We start from the raw sequence: 17,707 nt of genomic DNA, 5'->3' as shown, positions 1-17,707 counted from the left end.
TATCAGCATGTGAGACGTCTCTGGATGACCACAAGAACTCTGCTCAGAGAGGGCGGCTGATTGCCTGTTGTATTCCAGCTCCACTGAATTCGAAATTAGAAGTTTGGCCACAGCTTTGTCTTTTAAAAAAACTCATCTTTTGTGCATTTGATGTCCATGCAGCTTTTGTGGACATTATTCTGCTTATGCCTAATGGAACCAACATTATCATGTGACTCAAGCTGCTACCCAATACACCTAATTCTTCGTATCAGTGGCATATATAACATTCCTCTTATCCAAAGACAACATAATGTTTCGGCAAAGTGAGTATCAAATATACGGTCCCAATTCAGGTAAAATTTGGTATGTCCTTATGCTGCTATCATCTGCATGACTGAGTCAATAGTTACCACATATCTAGGATTCAGAATCTGTGTTAAGCCAAAATGGGGGGGGGGGGGGGTTGGTTGGGTGTCATTTTTATGTGTCCATAAATTGGGGCAGAATATAGGTGGCAAGACATATTTAGAAGGACATCCCGATGTGTCTGTATTTGGCATGGGTCAGGTGAAAACAGAGCCGGTACAGTTTCAAAGAGTCACCTGATTTGCCCCATATGCCTTTCAGAATTGTCAGTGGAAATCAAATGCATCGAGAGCTCAAGTAAGTGACTTCCATTTGCCTTGTCTCTTTCCTATGTAGAAATCTTTTTTCTTGTGTTCAGCTATTCTCTCCCTCCTTCCCGCTCTTCCCCAGGCTATCTGTTGAATTCCACACACGCATGCACAGACGGGATCAATCCGAGGCTGACTCGCCTTCAGCTTATCTCTGCTCCAAATGATTGATTTTCCCTCTTTAAGGGTAATTTTCTGGTGAATTCCATGTATTGCAAAAAACCCTGTGAAATCTAATTCATTCCGATTGGCAGCCAGCATGTGGGTTGGGGGCAATACTATGCAGCTGTCCATTATCCTTTGCAGTTATGATCTATGAAATGCATTTGCACAGGTCCATGTACATTTTAATACATATTAATAAATGTGCAATTCATGTATGTGTATTCTATGTGGCATATCTATATATTTACATCTCTATAGATACATGCATATATACATATACAGTACATATATATACTGTAATCTGTGTGTCAGACAGCAAAGTTAACTGATTATTTGATGCAACTTGACATTAGTAAAAACAGTTTGGATTCTGTAAGCAAAGACACCCTCCTAGCTGCCAAAATAAATCTTTCTTTCCCCAATCTGAGGATTGTTCAAGTGTATGAAGGCATTCCTACTCCTCTTCGTTCTTTCAGAAATGTGGTGTGGATTGATAGTAGACTTCTAGTGATAAGGCAGACTACATTCAATATGTGAGGTTTGGGGACATGAAACTTACTTTCAGACTGTTCTGGTAATGAGGGGGGCTGTCCAGACTGGCCCTTTTAGTGCAGACTATTGCAGTCTAAATAGTGTCAGTTGAGGTTGGGAAGAGGAGCTATATGTCACTTGGTGCAATTGTCCAAATGGCATATCAAGCTCAGTTGACCCCATTTTCAGTATCCTGAAGTGGCAAGTTTGTGCAAAGCCAGAGTTAAAGAGAAAGGAAAGGGTATGTGTGCAGATTCAAGTACAGCTGGGAAGGGCAGGCAGCAGAGGTGAAGAAAAAGAGAGAGGCAAGCTACGAGTTGCAATGCAAGTGGGTGGGTGGGGGAAGCACCTGATCACCAGCCAAAAAGCAGATGCCTGTCTGCCCTTTGCACTCCCCTTAGGCTACACCAAAGACAAAAATCTTCCAGAATCATCTGTTACCAACAATAATATGCTTGTGGTTGTTGTGGGTTTTTCGGGCTCTTTGGCCGTGTTCTGAAGGTTGTTCTTCCTAACGTTTCACCAGTCTCTGTGGCCGGCATCTTCAGAGGACAGCACTCTGTGCTGTGAAGATGCCGGCCACAGAGACTGGTGAAACGTCAGGAAGAACAACCTTCAGAACACGGCCAAAGAGCCCGAAAAACCCACAATAACCATTAGATCCCATCCATGAAAGCCTTTGTGAATACATCAATACCACAGAGATCTGCAGATTGCATGCAGCTCTCAGGGTGGCTTGCTATCAACTCTAAATCCCTCCATCCCTAATACCCCAATGCTTATTTCATTCATTTAATTTTAATTTTAATTATTTGAGTGTTGGGGTGGCCAAGGACCAACATCTGAGGTCTCAAGTGGTGCACAGGGCAAACGCCAAACCTCTGGAAGTTCCTCTGTTATACAATTAGAAACACTGACCAACTCACACAAATATGTGCCAGACAAGGCACATCTGGTCATGTCTGCAGTCACTAATGATAATATTGCAGAAATAGTATGTACAGTCAGAATAAAAATCAGTTTAAAACTACATGTACAGCACAGAAGTGGAAGGAAACAGAGAAGATGAGAAAAACAGGAAAAGGTAAGTCAAACCATTCACCCTAAATGGGCTTTCAGTATGTTAAACATTGTGAAATACTACATGGTACTTACAGAAGGGTTGTGGGTAAAATTGTATTGTGCCCTCTGTGAAGAGAGAGACTCATTGGTATTCACTAACTATAACAGTTTCCTTTCTTACGGTTTGGCATGGTGATTGAGGAGAAGGAAGCATGCTTTTCAGCAAAGTAAATAAATTATTTCAGTAAGATTCTAAAAATGATTCTCATTTCCTACAAGAGGCCTTTTCAGATGAGTAATCCTACCATTGCTTATGTATGTCCATTGTGAGTGCCTGCGTCATTCCCCCCTTTCAACATCACAGCTTCACAAGTGCTAATACCTATTCATGCCCCTGCCAGGAAGCAGATCTATATACACTGACTGCAGCCCTTCTTCATGGCTTCACTAGAAAAGCAATTGTCTCAATTTTGAATTCTTTCACAATTCTTCTGGTTAAAGTAAAGTGCTCAGTGAAGGGTAACTCTCAATCCAATCATCACAATTGTGCTTAGAAGTTGCAATCATGAACCAAGGTTCTCTTCCATATGTGACCCCAGGCAAACACCTACTAAAAGAGTACGGATATAAACAATGAATCAGCAAATTACTTGATTCTTCTTCTAAAACAGCATACATAATAGGGTTTGAACTCCATGTTAATTAACACATAATTTTCAGAATGACCATACTACAGAAACTCAAAAGGACATTCACAAGATGAGTCATAGGGGTGGGATTTATTTAATTTAATAGACTTCCAACTCCATAATTTGGTGGGAATCTTGCAGTCTGAATTATCAGAGTGAAAAGCCCGAAGCAGCAGGAGATAGAATAGTCCCTCCTGTGAGTGGGAAGAGAAGTGCCCTACTACATTGTAGGAATTGTGAGATTTTTCTGAGATTTGCAGAAGTACTGTATGTGTGAGATTGAGCTGCGACGAAGACTGCCTTCATGTAAAGAACTTTCAAGTCTCAAGAAGGAATGGCATGGAAACCAAATGGAGGAAGAGGGGCTGTTCTATCTCCTCTTGCCTTGGGGTCCCTGCCAAATTATGAGGTTAGTAATCCATTAAATATGAAAGTCCCATCCCTAACGAGTAGAGATGGGCACAAACTACCAGATGTATTAGTACTCCAGCAAAACAGGTGTTGGTGCTTCCCAGCCCTGCCTCCTTTGGCAGGTGCCCATTCAGAAGCAGCGTTCAGAGGAGGCGGGGCAGAGGAGTTCAGGCTCTGTCCCAGAGTGGGCACCCACCAGAGCAGGTGGGGCTGGGAAGCGCTGAACACCTGTTCGGCCAAATTACAAACTGACATAAACCACCAAAATGTTGGTCCATGCCCATTTCTACAAAAAGAGTAATTCCTTAATGCACACTAACATGGCATCTGGTCATAGCGATTCATGCTTTAACTACCTCCTGCTTAGATTATGGTAACATGTTCTACATGGGGCTGCTCTTGAAAAGTGTTTGGAAACTGCAATTGGTGTAAAATCAAACTGTCATCAATCAGCTTCACTGGTTTCCAGTTTTTGCCAAGCCCGGGCCTTGGCTTTCAGGATGTTCTTCCTCTGAAGCTCTATCATCTTGGAGAAAGAAAGGAGGCAAGCGAGAAGCTCCTGACAGAACCATTAACTGGAAGAGTGCTCTTCAAGGTGGAGATTCAAGTGGTTTGGATGATCTCTGGCTTTCTTCTTCTTCTTCTTCTTTAAGATTAAGGCCTGCAGGCTAGAAATCACCAATCAGGGAACTTGATTTAAACTTTAGAAATTACTCTTCTTACACATATTTTTTGCCTCAGACATTTAACCTGCTTTGCTCCTACCACTTCCTAAAATCGAGAGGGCTTGTCCACTGGTTGAGCATTGGGGCAAACAAAACCGCATGACACTTTTAACACGTGCTGCCTGTTAGATCTTCTGACCAGTTGGTTGGTCACTGTTGAAGACAGAATGACCAAACATTGCACTCTGATCTGAGAGTCATTGCCACTTTCTGATAGTAAGATGATATCATTTGCATATCTTAAATTATTGATGGTTCTTCCACCAATTTTCATGCCTCCCTCATCTACTCTGGATTTCCATATTATATGTTCTGTATGATATGACGACCACAGAACAAATTGTAAACTGTGATTCTTTTGAAATAATGCTGCATTCACCATTTTTCTTCGAGCAAAATGTACTTTTTATAATAAAAACATCATAATATAGTATGAGTATTTTTCCTAATTAAAACTGCAGGCTAGATTAAATGAACCACCCAGGGGCAAAATAAATACACAAGAGAGGTAGGTCGTGCTTTCCCCACCCCCTAGTAAATACTGCAGGATAGTAGCATACCATGCTAAAGCAGCAACAAAGATTTTAGTTGACTTAAAAATATTTGCATGACATTTCATTGGCAGATTTTGCGAAGTGGGGCAGGGGTATAGGGTTGGATGATACAGAGGGAATAAGACATGAATACATGAGGTACATTTGAAGAGTAACTGGAGATCATAACTCCAGGGAGGAAAAAGAAATCTTTAATAGAATTCCAAAGTGAAATGGCCCATGGCTGTGATGAACTGCAGATCTATTAATGATGCCAGATGAAATAAAGCAGTGATGCAGCAAATTTGGGATATTGTGGCAACTGCAGCCAACAAACGATACACACGTGTGAAAGGTAAAACACTTAAGTGAGCATGCTGACTGCAGTTAGGGTGAAAGTGGGATTCTTTGAAATTGCGACTGAAAGAACCAAGCCATTTGGAGAAACAAACAAAGGGCAGTGCAACTAAATAACCCGGAGGAAGATATACTATAATATTTAGCAGTACTGCAGTGCTTACACCAAACTGTACATGATGCTCACAGAAGTGCATTGCCACTGGAGCAAAGGGTTCTGGTGCAAGAATGCAATAAAGGGTCATCACTTGCTGGGTACGTGTCTTGGTCAAAAGCCAACAGAAGGAAAATTGTACCCCTAAGGGCAACTAGGCAAGCAGTTTCCTTGTTTCCTGGGCTTCCAGTTGCATGGCCAGTCACATGAGCAGGCATGTAGCCATTTGAGAAAGTGTAGGAAAACTCAGTACCCCATGGACAACCAGAGAAATTGTTCTCATTGCTTACACAATTTCCATCATGCAGTCCTGTAAACAGATAAGGTTCTGGTCCTCCTGGTCATAGCCAGCTCAAAGCTGGAGCTTGATAGGAGGAGCCAGACTGAAATGGGCGATGCACCTGTGGCGAACAGCCCTGCCCTCACCTGTCCGTCACAGCAGAACAGTGGAGAAGGAGCCAATGAGAGGACGGAAGGCGGAGCCAAGGGGGAAGGGAGCTGGATATAAAGGCTGGTGTATGGAGACTGAGAGAGATTCTGGTAGAGAGAGAGACTTCAGGAAACTTAAAAGTGAACGGAGAGTGAGTTAGAGATCTGTAAGAACGATGAATAGAATGGAGAATTAAAAGAGGTTTGAAGTTGAAGCAGTTTTGATTCAAATACTAGTGATTTTGCAACCTGTGATTTACCTATTGAAGATTAATCATTAACCTCCCTGATCTAATAAATGACTTAAGTTTTAAAAGTACACATATCTCCATGATTAAATGGTATTAAAGCAGTAATACCTGGTGGCAGTGAAGAAAGAAGGAGAGTGAGAACCTTGTGAAGACCTGGGGGGATAGGGGCTTCAGAGGAAATCACCACAGCACCCTACCCCACAACTTGGTAAAAATGTGACTACAGGGTCAAAAACCACAGGATTTCCTTCCCTTTTAAATGGATGCATTTGAAGTATTTTTTACTGACCACATGAAACAAAGGCTAATTTGAATTGGTCGAGTCCTTTTTGCTGTCAGAGTGGCTGCTATGGGGGGGGGGTTCTGTCTTTTCAAGCTGGAACAATTTGAATGGGCTTTTCCTCATGTGGTTAATTGTGATATGTTCTTGTAAAGATAAAGGGTGGCATATCTGTAGGCGGTGTTTCAGTGATGTAGGCTGTTGGAGTGTGATATTCAGCCCATGTGGTGGAGAGACATGCAAAAGCAAAACACTATGATTTTAATGTGGAGGATTAGTTGCTAGTTCTGAATCATGTCATATCATGTGAGAAGATCCTTTCATGATGAAGCAAAGGTTTAGTGCTTTTAATTACTTAACTGACAGATCTGAAAGTGTCATTAAAATGACCTTCCTCTTCCCATCCATTACTTTCAAGTAACATATGCAGGAATTATCTTATTTCTGGTCAGAGTTGATCATGATAATAGTTAAAAAAATCATATGTGAACAGAGATGAGGTAATTCCTGGTTGCGCTGAAAATAAGTGATAAGAGTAATGGATAGGAAGATGGAGGTAGTGATCCCTGTTACAGAATCATTCTGATTTGTGAATTATGATGTATTTTGCAAAATTACTGTTCCAACATTTGATGATCTATACTTTAGACCAGGGGTCTCCAAACTTTTCAGTATGATGGCCACATCATATATTTTACACATTTTCGAGGGCTGAAGGAGGAAAGGGGGACAGCAGGGGTGGAGGATTGCTTGGGTCCCCCTTCCCTCCTCTTCCTATGCCCGAGAGGGGATAGGAAGAGGAGCAAAGCCTGATCTAAGCACCATTTTGGCACTTTGTCTCTATCCCTAGTCGCTACCATCCATTTTAGGCAGCTGCATACCCCCAGCGTACTGGATAGGGGCAGATAAAAAGGCAAGGCAGGCCAGATGCCACCTGCGGGCCATAGTTTGGAGACCCCTGTCTTAGATAGCTAAACACCATTCCATGTTATTTTTCTATAGAAAAATGTTTGAGAAACACAGTAGTCTGAAACTTTAAATGAAAAACTGTTTCACAGCAAACCATAAAAGGATCAGTAGAGGTGGGACAAGAGGAAGGAACAATTGACAGAGGCAGGACAGAGGAAGGAAGGAAAGAAGGGAAGGCTATGGGCTAGAATGTGATTAGCATGGCATCCAATGTGAACAGTGAACCTCCAAATCATTCCAAAGCCCCTTTGTGGGTACTGATTCTGATTTCAAACATAATACAGGCTGTAAATCAAATTTCAGCAAAGCTGAATTGTTACAATTTGGCTTTCCAGTGTAGTCACACCCTCAGTAAAGTAATCTTAGCTTCTTCCTTCTCAGACCTTGGGTAAGCACAGAAGTTTACACATTGGTCACGTCACTGTCTTACCTCTACTACATTCATATGGATATAGAAGCAGACCAGCAAGGATTTTTAATAGTAAAAATATAGAGAATGGTGGAATGTTAGTATGGATTAAATTCTAAGCACTCATATCTCACTGTCTTTGATTTCTACATAGCCAGAATTACTAATTCCTGTAAAGAAATGAATGTAAAATAGCCATTTTATGAAGGATGAACACGAACCCATGAGAAAATTCTGATGCAACAATCCCAGCTTCAATTCCATAGACTCATGATTGCCACCACAGAAGAAAAAAAAATCCCCTCTCATTTTATAAACACAACTAGAGAAAAGGAGGCATTCATTTGCACAAAAAAACTGCAACTGTACTTGCTGGCTCTCATCAGCTGCATTGTCCTCATCTTACAGCAGGAAATAATACTTTATGGGCTCAGAGGATGCAGAGCCTTTAAAAATATTGAAGATGGTTTCCATATGCTGTTGGTTAACTTGGTAAAATATCACAATTTGCCACAAAGTTATTATTGCCACATCTTGCAATTTATCTCCTTGCAATTTGTCTCCTTGTCATGGATTGTAGAGCACCGCACTGCTGATTACAATTAAGATGGCAAACAGTTAAGATGCAGGGATGCACATACAGTAGGTGAATAGCTAATAAATTATGCATTGTAACATGGCTGTTCAAACTTTATCAGAGTTTCACAAGAGATTAATAATTACTGCACCCAACAAAAACTGAATTGATTTTAAACAGGATTTGGGAATTTTTTTCCCCATAAATGTGAAGGTGGAGCTTTTTTTTTTTTTTTAAGGTATTCAATTAGTAGAATCTCATTCGTGGTATGTTCCTTTAAATGAGCAATTTTAATTTGCGCAAGAGGATATTACTGTACCATATACCATATTTTTACATCTATAAGACACCCCCATATATAAGAACACCCCCCACTTTTCTGACCCAAAATTAAGAAATCTAAGTGGGGCTCAGCAAATTTAGGATAAAAAGGATCAAAGTGCTGCAGGATGGCTTTGATCCCTGCTTTCTCCCTTAGGAAAAGGAGAGGGAAAGGGAGCAAAGCAATTCCATGACTGCACAGTTATTTTGATCCCTTTCCCTATTATACAGCCACGGGATTGCTTTGATCCTTCCCCCCTCCTTTTGCTAAGCCCCATGGAACTTAGCAAGCAGAGGGAAACGCAGGGATCAAAGCGATCCTGCAGCACTTTGATCTCTGCTTTCCTTTTGCTAAGGCTTAGAAAGTGGAGGGGAAAGCAGGGATTAAAGCCCTGCAGGATCACTTTGATCCCTGCTTTCCCCTCCACTTGTTTTTTTCTCCTCAACTTACTTCTGTTTAAAAGATGACCCTCAATTTTTAGTCTAAAGATTTTAAACAAAAGTATAGTCTTATACACGGAAGAATACGGTAACTTCTGCCAAATCAGAAACTGTAGATCAACTCATGCAATGGACCATTCCATAAGCAGAAAGAACTAACAACATTCTGCCCACAATGTATAAATGTGTATCACAAACTATGTCTATAGTTTGTCCATAGATGAAAGATGTGCAATAGATTATTTTTTTAAAAAACTAAATGCAATAACAGTGGGTTTTCTGTCACATTTTCACCTGATGTGAAAAATTCTGAGTACAGTATTTGATTAATGTTAATTTTTAAGAAGCAATTCTGGAGAGGGCTATACAGTACTTCAAACTTTAGAAACAAAACAAACAAACAGATATGTGGTATGTAAATATTTACAGCCACTAAATAGTGCTATGAATGTTAGTTAGAAAACTGTGAAGTTACATTATCATTTTCCTTTTAATAATCAGATTCTTTTTCAATTAGTTTTGCTGTCCTTTGTCCTTTGCTACTTATTAACACAGACTCCTAGTGTGGTATAGTGGATAGAGTGATCGACTAGGACTCTGGAGAACAGAGTTTGAATCCCCACTAAGCCATGGAAACTCACTGGGGGAGTGGAAATGATAAAACCACTCCTTAAAATACCTCACTTACCTTGAAAGCCCTATTAGGCTTATCATAAGCCAGTTCTGACTCGACGGCACACAACACACACACATTTATTAACATGGATACTTAAAGAAAAGGATGGAAAAGGGTCCCTCTTGGCTGAATTATGACTCAAATAAGAACAAACAAAGAATACCAAGATGGAATTCTGTGAATGTGTCATAAACAATCAATGGAGAAGACATACCTGCAGATGATGAGTTTCACTTATATCTTACCTCATCTTTATCCTGCACTTGGATGAAAAGCGGAAGAGCAAAGCCCACCTGGGCCAATTCAGGAATGGCCACACTATACTCTGAACTGTTGAACTCAGGTGCATTGTCATTTATGTCAATGACAAGAATGTTGAAGGTAGTAATCACTGTTGCATTGGATGGCATGCGGTCCTCATTCAGTTCGGTTCCCTATAAGAAGCAAAATCAAAAGGGAAAGGTAGGATGGACTTCATTCCAACAAACAGTCATAATGTCCCACCGTTTGGAAATGTTGCTTCTAGGGACTATAATTTCCTGAATGCCCAAGTGGGTGATGTATCCTGGGTGTTGCCATTCCAAACAGTAATGTTCTATAAAAAAAACTGTACAAGCCCTAGTCATTCTGAAATGAAATGAAATGAAATGAAATGACATTCTGACTACACCTCACCGCTCATATTTTCCATGTAAAGTTTGAAGAGGATATACTGTATGCAGCTTCACATTGCTCAGGCAATTATGCAGTACCCATTCTTTTCACCCTACTGCACAGTCCCTACAGTGGGGCGATCTTGCTCAGTATATGATTTACAAATGATTAGGAATGGATGGACAAAGTACAGCCCTCTAGATGTGTTTTTTTTCCATGTCCATTTCTAGCATCCCTCACCATTTGATATGGGGAAGGAAAGGGCTGGTTGGAGTAGTGATGCAACAACGTCTGGAAGGCTGTACTTTGTCCACCCTAATAAGTGGTGTCAAAGGAGTAGTAGAAAAGATGAACGCTGGGTCAGAGAGGGAGAACAGTGTAGCTGTCAACAGTGGTGAATATTCCATGTGTGGTCTGAATGGAAGAGTATTTCACACCTGTTAAAACTGTTTCTTTGGATCTGTAAGTTTTTGGAAATACAGCTCTTGCTCAGCTGTAGAGTCCCATCAAGAGCCCCTATCTTTATACCTTGGTGGAGGATCTTCTGTGGGGAACATCTACACAAGTCATTCCCAACATTGGGCAACCCAGGTGTTCATGGTTGCAGTTCCCAAAAGCCTTGACCACCAGCTGGGCTTGTCAGGGTTTCTGGGAGTTGCAGTTCAAGGACACCCGGCTTACACATGGTTGGGAGCCACTGATCTATAATATTATTTCCCTTGTAGAGAAAGAGAGGGAAGATCTTGTGCTACATATTAGTAGAAGAGAATGAAATTGCCAAGCCACTGTGAGTTTATTAGCAAGGGTGAAAGCCAGCCTCTCTCATATTTAAAAATAGATTCTGCCTCCAGTTAGATTCTTCTTTAACTAAAAAGAAAACTGAACAAGGGAAAGAAGCAGGTTTTCAAGGGATAATGATAATAGCATATTGACCATGTAGAATTCCACTGAAAGACCCTCCACAGAGGTCAAGTGGAGTAATTTAGTGCCATTTTCCCTCCCTGACAAAGTACTGCCCTTCTAGGCAGCAGGGAGGTGATCAGTACTTCTCTAGAGACCGCTGGCCAGTCAGCCACCCTCCCAATCAATGACCCCTCTCACAGATGCTTTTTCACCCCCTTCAGCCCACTGGAATCCATATGTTTCCAAGCCCGCTCGTTGGCTTGGTATTGATTTTAATTAAAGAGCTGTGATTGGAGATGGTGTGAGCAGGGAGGGAGAATTTTGCAACTATTTGAACATGGTTCCTTCGGACATTTGTCAGCCGAGTTCCTTTGCCCCTCCCTCACCACAGTTCTCTTGCTGCTTAGCACAATTGTTCCTGGAGTGTTTGATGAGCATTAACTGTTGCTGTTACCAAAGAGATGATGGAGGAGAAACAGAAAGATCAACTGGGGGGAGGGGGAGAGAGATGTGTGTCGGAGACAACACCTCAATGTTATGATGGCAGCTCCATTCTTTCAGAAGGCAGGCTCCATTACGCACTTTTTGCCAGGAATCTCAGCTGCAGAATACAACCCAGTTCAGCAGTGCTGCTTACAATATCTAATGGATGTTTATTGTTTTCTCCTTCAGATTCTAATAGCATTTGATATGGAGAAGATGCAGGGAAAAAAAAGAGAAAAAAGGCAAAAACAGAGCATCCAACTGTTTGGGTAAGTTTAATGAAAATGGGTGCAATATATTTTTCACAAGTTTGCTCTTAATGCCACACAGTTTTGTTCATGTTTGAAAACCCTCTTGTGGAATGGCTTCTACTACGTTCTCCATGGACAGCTTACCTCTTGCTACACCCCCACCTTACAATCACGTAATAATAGAATTGGAAGGGGCCTATGAGGCCATCAAGTGCAACGCCCTGTTTAATGCAGGAATCCAAATCAAAGTAGATCTGACAGATGGTTGTCTAGTTTTCTCTTGAATGATGGTGAGTATTGGACGGCTCACCACCTCCCAAGGTAATTGGTTCTATTGTACTGCTCTAACAATTAGAAAGTTTTTCCTGATATTCATTTGAAATCTGTTTTCTAGTAACTTGAGCCCATTATTACATGTTCTGCACTCTGGAATGACTGAGAACAGATTGTACCCCTTCTCTGAATGAAAATCTCTGTTTCAAAAAAGTGTTTTTTGAGTTTCAGTTGTGTTGAGTGTTTAAAAGGCAACACAATTATTCTAAGGTATGTTATGGAGAACAAGATATGCCTTATATAGTGTTGGTACTTTTGATATCTTCTTCACAGATTGCTGCCTTGTCGTGGCAAAGGGGTTTGAGTAATTCAGAGAAGCAGGGACACCCAAGATGGATAGGTCATAGTGGAGAGTTCTGACTAAATGCAATCCACCTGGAGTAGGCACTGGCAAGCCACTCCAGTAGCTTTGCCAAGAAAACCCCATGGACAGAAACAGAAGGCTAAAAGATACGGCACTGGAGGATGAGCCCTTCAGGTCAGAAGGCATCCAACATGCTATGGAGGAAGAACGGAGGACAAGTACAAGTAGCTCCAGAGCTAATGAAGTGGTTGGGCCAAAGCCGAAAGGACGCTCAACTGCGGACATGCCAGGAAGTGAAAGGAAAGTCCAATGCTGCAAAGAAAAATACTGCATAGGAACCTGGAATGTAAGATCTATGAACCTTGGCAAGCTGGATGTCAAACAGGAGATGGCAAGAATAAATATTGACATCTTGGGTGTCAGTGAACAAAAATGGACGTGAATGGGCGAATTCAATTCAGACAATTACCATATCAACTATTTTGGGCAAGAATCCTGTAGAAGAAATGGACTAGCCCTCATAGTCAACAAAAAAGTGGGAAAAGCTATACTGGGATACAATATAAAAAAATGAGAGAATGATTTCAATACAAATCCAAGGCAGACCTTTCAACATCACAGTAATCCAAGTTTATGCACCAACCACCGATGCTGAAGAGGCTGAAACTGACCAATTCTATGAAGACTTAAAACACCTTCTAGAATTGACATCAAAGAAAAATGGAGAAGCTCTATACAGTCAGCAAAAACAAGGCCTGGAGCTGATTGTAGCTCTGATCATCACCTTCTTATAGCAAAACTCAAGCTTAAACTGAAGAGAATAGGAAAAACCACTAAGCTAGTCAGGTATAATCTAAACCAAATCCCTTATGAATACAGAGTGGAAGTGAAGAACAGATTTAAGGAACTATATTTGGTGGACAGAGTGGCTGAAGAACTATGGATGGAGGCTCGTAACATTGTACAGGAGGCAGCAATGAAAGCCATCCCAAAGAAAAGGGAATGCAACAAAGCAAAGTGGCTGTCCAATGAGGCCTTACAAACAGCAGAGAAAAGAAGGGAAACAAAATGCAAGGGAGATAGGGAAAGTTACAGAAAACTGAATGCAGACTTCCAAAAAGTAGCAAGGAGAGAAAGTGGGCCTTCTTAAATAAACAGTGCAAAGAAACAGAGGAAAATAATAGAAAGGAAAAGATCAGAGATCTGTTCAAGAAAATTGGAGATATTAAAGGAACTTTTTGTGCAAAGATGGACATGATAAAGGACAAAAATGGTAGGGATCTAACAGAAGCAGGACATCAAGAAGAGGTGGCAAGAATACACAGAGGAATTATACCAGAAAGATCTGGATGTCCCGGACAACCCAGATAGTGTGGTTGCTGACCTTGAGCCAGACATCCTGGAGAGTGAGATCAAGTGGGCCTTAGAAAGCATGGCTAACAACAAGGCCAGTGGAGGTGATGGCATTCCAGTTGAACTATTTAAAATCTTAAAAGATGACTCTGTTAAGGTGGTACACTCAATACGCCAGCAAGTTTGGAAAACTCATCAGTGCCCATAGGATTGGAAAAGATCAGTCTACATCCCAATCCCAAAGAAGGGCAGTGCCAAAGAATGCTCCAACTACCATACAATTGCATTCATTTCACACGCTAACAAGGTTAAGCTCAAAATCCTAGAAGGTAGGCTTCAGCACTATATATGTGGACCGAGAACTCCCAGAAGAACAAGCTGGATTTCGAAGGGGCAGAGGAACAAGAGACCAAATTGCTAACATGTGCTTGGATTATGGAAAAAGCCAGAGAGTTCCAGAAAAACATCTATTTTTGCTTCACTGACTATGCAAATGCCTTTGCTTATTTAACTTCTATGCAGAATACATCATGCAAAAGGCAGAACTGGATGAATCCCAAACCGGAATCGAGATTGCTGGAAGAAATATCAACAACCTCAGATATATACGTGATACCACTCTGATGGCAGAAAGTGAGGAGGAATTAAAGAACCTTGTAATGAGGATGAAAGAGGAGAGTGAAAAAATGGTCTGGAGCTCAGCATAAAAAACCCCCCTAAGATCATGGCCACTGGGCCATCATGTCCTGACAAACAGAAGGGGAAGATATGGAGGCAGTGACAAATTTTGCTTTCTTGGGTTCCATGATCACTGCAGATGGTGACAGCAGCCCCAAAATTAAAAGATGCCTGCTTCTTGGGAGGAAAGCGATGACAAACCTAGACAGCGTCCACAAAGGTCCACATAGTCAAAGCTATGTTTTTTCCAGTAGCGATGTACCGAAGTGAGAGCTGGACTATAAAGAAGGCTGACTGCCAAAGAATTGATGCTTTTGAATTGTGGTGCTGGAGGAGACTCTTGAGAGTCCCCTGGACTGCAAAGAGAACAAACCTATCCATTCTAAAGGAAATCAACCCTGAGTGCTCACTGGAAGGACAGATCCTGAAGCTGAGACTCCAATACTTCTGCCATCTCATGAGAAGAGAAGAATCCCTGGAAAAGACCCTGATGTTGGGAAAGTGTGAAGGCAAGAGAAAAGGGGACGACAGAGGATGAGATGGTTGGACAGTGTCATCGAAGTAACCAACATGAATTTGACCAAACTCTGGGAGGCAGTGGAAGACAGGAGGGCCTGCCGTGCTCTGATCCATGGGGTCACAAAGAGTCGGACGTGATTTAATGACGAAATAACAACAAGAACTAGAGTGAAGAAAGGAGAGCTGAGCAGAAGAGACAACATGATCAGTGACAACAAGCAAAATGTGGCCATTCCTCTCGAAACAACATTTGGGAGAGGGTAGCCATGATGCTGTCCAACCTCCAGTAGGAGAGAAAATATAAGAAGTATATGTGAGGAGATCTGAACACTAAAACACTTGTGAAAAGCATTCAGCTTCATCCTAAAGTGCTTGATTTTTGGACTGCAAATACATTTGCATTTTCCTATGAAACAAATATATGCTTTTCATTAATATTTTTCTTGGCAGGAATGACAATTATTTTGGTGTGACTCTTTTCTAGGAAATATTTTAAATCAGAAGAAGAAGAAAAAGAGATGTGCATGGCAAAATTTCCAGAGATTCTCAAATTTGTGTGTACAAACTGCATCTCAAAATCCACAAGTCCAAAATTTCAGCAGTTCCTTTTTCATATGATATCCCATTTGAGTTCTTGCAGCACTAGCTGCTGTTCCCTTATTTTCCCTTGAGATATTCTAAAACTCTTAATCCTATACAGTCAGTCTCTGATGTTCTCACCTTCACTGTGAGAATAAACCCAGCGCTGTAGAAAGGATTTTCTCGGTCCAGTGGTCCATTCAGAGTTAGAGCACCACTGATGTAGTCCAGAGCAAAGATACTGTTGGTGTTACCTGACAATAAAATAAATAGGATCAGCACAAATAAACTCCTGTGCAGAAAACCATAAAAAGCCCAAGACGAAATATATAGATTTTACGCACAAACATACACAGGGAGATTGAGCCTGCAGTTACTTCTAAAGCCACATATGCATTAGATGCAAAGGAAAGCTTGAAAGGCGTGATATATTGTTTGAAACCCCAAGTCAGCCATAGCTTATGCCATGTACTTGACAATATTACTGGCTGCATTTTAAAAATGAAACTCTCTTTCTTGCTGGCCGTATCTAGCAAAATACAGTCTTAAGCACTGAGCTACTCCTTCTAATTGGGTGACAAAACACTTCAAAACACTTCTGTTCAAATGAAAATGTAATTATAGCTTTTGCATACTGATGGGTTATGTTGCTGATCTTAGACCAGTGATGGCGAACCTATTGGCATGCGTGCCACAGATGGCATACAGAGCCCTCTCTGTGGGCACCTGAGCCATAAGTCACCATTGAGGAATATTTACCCATCCTCCGATCCCAGATTTTGGCACTTCCATCTGCTGGTGCAGTGGTCCAACAGAGGGGTGCAATGGCAACCATTACCAGTCTAGCCCAATGGGGGGAATTGAAGGACCGGTAAGTATTTCTTTGTTAATACCGCTCGTAGAAAAAAAACAGACAAGCATTTAACACTTGCAGTGCAGGAGCGGTTGTTTTTTCTAAACTAAAATCTTAGTATTCAGGTTTTAATTGCAATGTTGGCACTTTGAAATAAATAAGTTGATTTTGTGTTGCAGTTTGGGCACTCGGGCTCAAAAAGGTTCACCGTCACTGTTTTAGACTTTTGACAGGGCAGATAGACATACCCACGTGCAGCTAACCGTAAATATAGAGACTGGATATGGAGGGGAGGCGATTCATAAAAACGTTCATCACAGAGCAGATGAAACTGGAGGCAGGTGTACAACATAGATATTTTATTTATTTATTTATTTATTTATTTATTTATTTATTTATTTATTTATTTATTTATTTAGTTAGTTAGTTAGTTAGTTAGTTAGTTAGTTAGTTAGTTAGTTAGTTAGTTAGTTAAATTACTTATATGCCGCCTTTCTAACCATAGCGGACCCAAGGAGGCTCACAACAAGCAAAATAATTTTAAAACACTCTTTGAATGTCACACTTAAAACACAACTAAACATACGTTAAAATTAATAATCAAGTATAATTTTTTTTTTTTAAAAAAAAAAACTATGTTAAAAACTAGCATTCCTGAAATAACTTACTGCTTAAAGGCCTGCCTAAAGAGGGATCGAAGCACAGGAGGGAGGGGGCCAGCCTGGTTTCTCAGGGCAACCCATTTCAAAGCCTGGGAGCAGGCACTGAGAAAGCCCCTCTCTTGTGTCGTCGCCAAGCAAGCTCAGAGATGTGGCGGAGCTGAGAGAAGGGCCTTCCCAGGCGATCTTAATAGCTGGCGAGGGTTATATGGGGTGAAAAGATAGGAAGTGAGATGAGATCCTTTCTCCTCTTTTGTAATGCAAAACCCCAGGTTTCAAAGAGGAGGCAAGATAGAACAGGCTATCATATCAACAGGAAACCGGAAATCAGTGATGATGGGAAGAGGAAGGTGTGGAAAGGTTGTAGGATTCCCATTCCATCATACAGTCATACCAACATTCTGTAATTCAGGCACACAAATATTCACACACAACTTTCCAAACACAGTGGAATCTCCTAATTCCAAATATTAGTGCTGTCCAAGGACCAAACTATGCATTA

At 41.1% G+C, this 17,707-nt stretch overlaps 1 protein-coding gene across 1 annotated transcript in view; it reads right to left on the bottom strand.

The window, feature by feature from the left end:
• Positions 1 to 17,707, bottom strand: part of CDH23 (cadherin related 23) — a 622,327-nt gene that overhangs the window by 299,342 nt on the left and 305,278 nt on the right. Inside the window, exons 10-11 of the mRNA XM_072995232.2 lie at positions 15,835 to 15,947; positions 9,882 to 10,070 (exon numbers count right to left, since the gene is read on the bottom strand). Coding sequence (XP_072851333.2) covers positions 9,882 to 10,070; positions 15,835 to 15,947 — 302 coding nt within the window. The remainder of the gene's footprint in view (positions 1 to 9,881; positions 10,071 to 15,834; positions 15,948 to 17,707) is intronic.

The sequence above is a fragment of the Pogona vitticeps genome, chromosome 3, assembly GCF_051106095.1.
Source record: "Pogona vitticeps strain Pit_001003342236 chromosome 3, PviZW2.1, whole genome shotgun sequence".
NCBI classification, from domain to species: Eukaryota; Metazoa; Chordata; class Lepidosauria; order Squamata; family Agamidae; genus Pogona; species Pogona vitticeps.
This window is presented reverse-complemented; position numbering and strand designations above follow the sequence as displayed.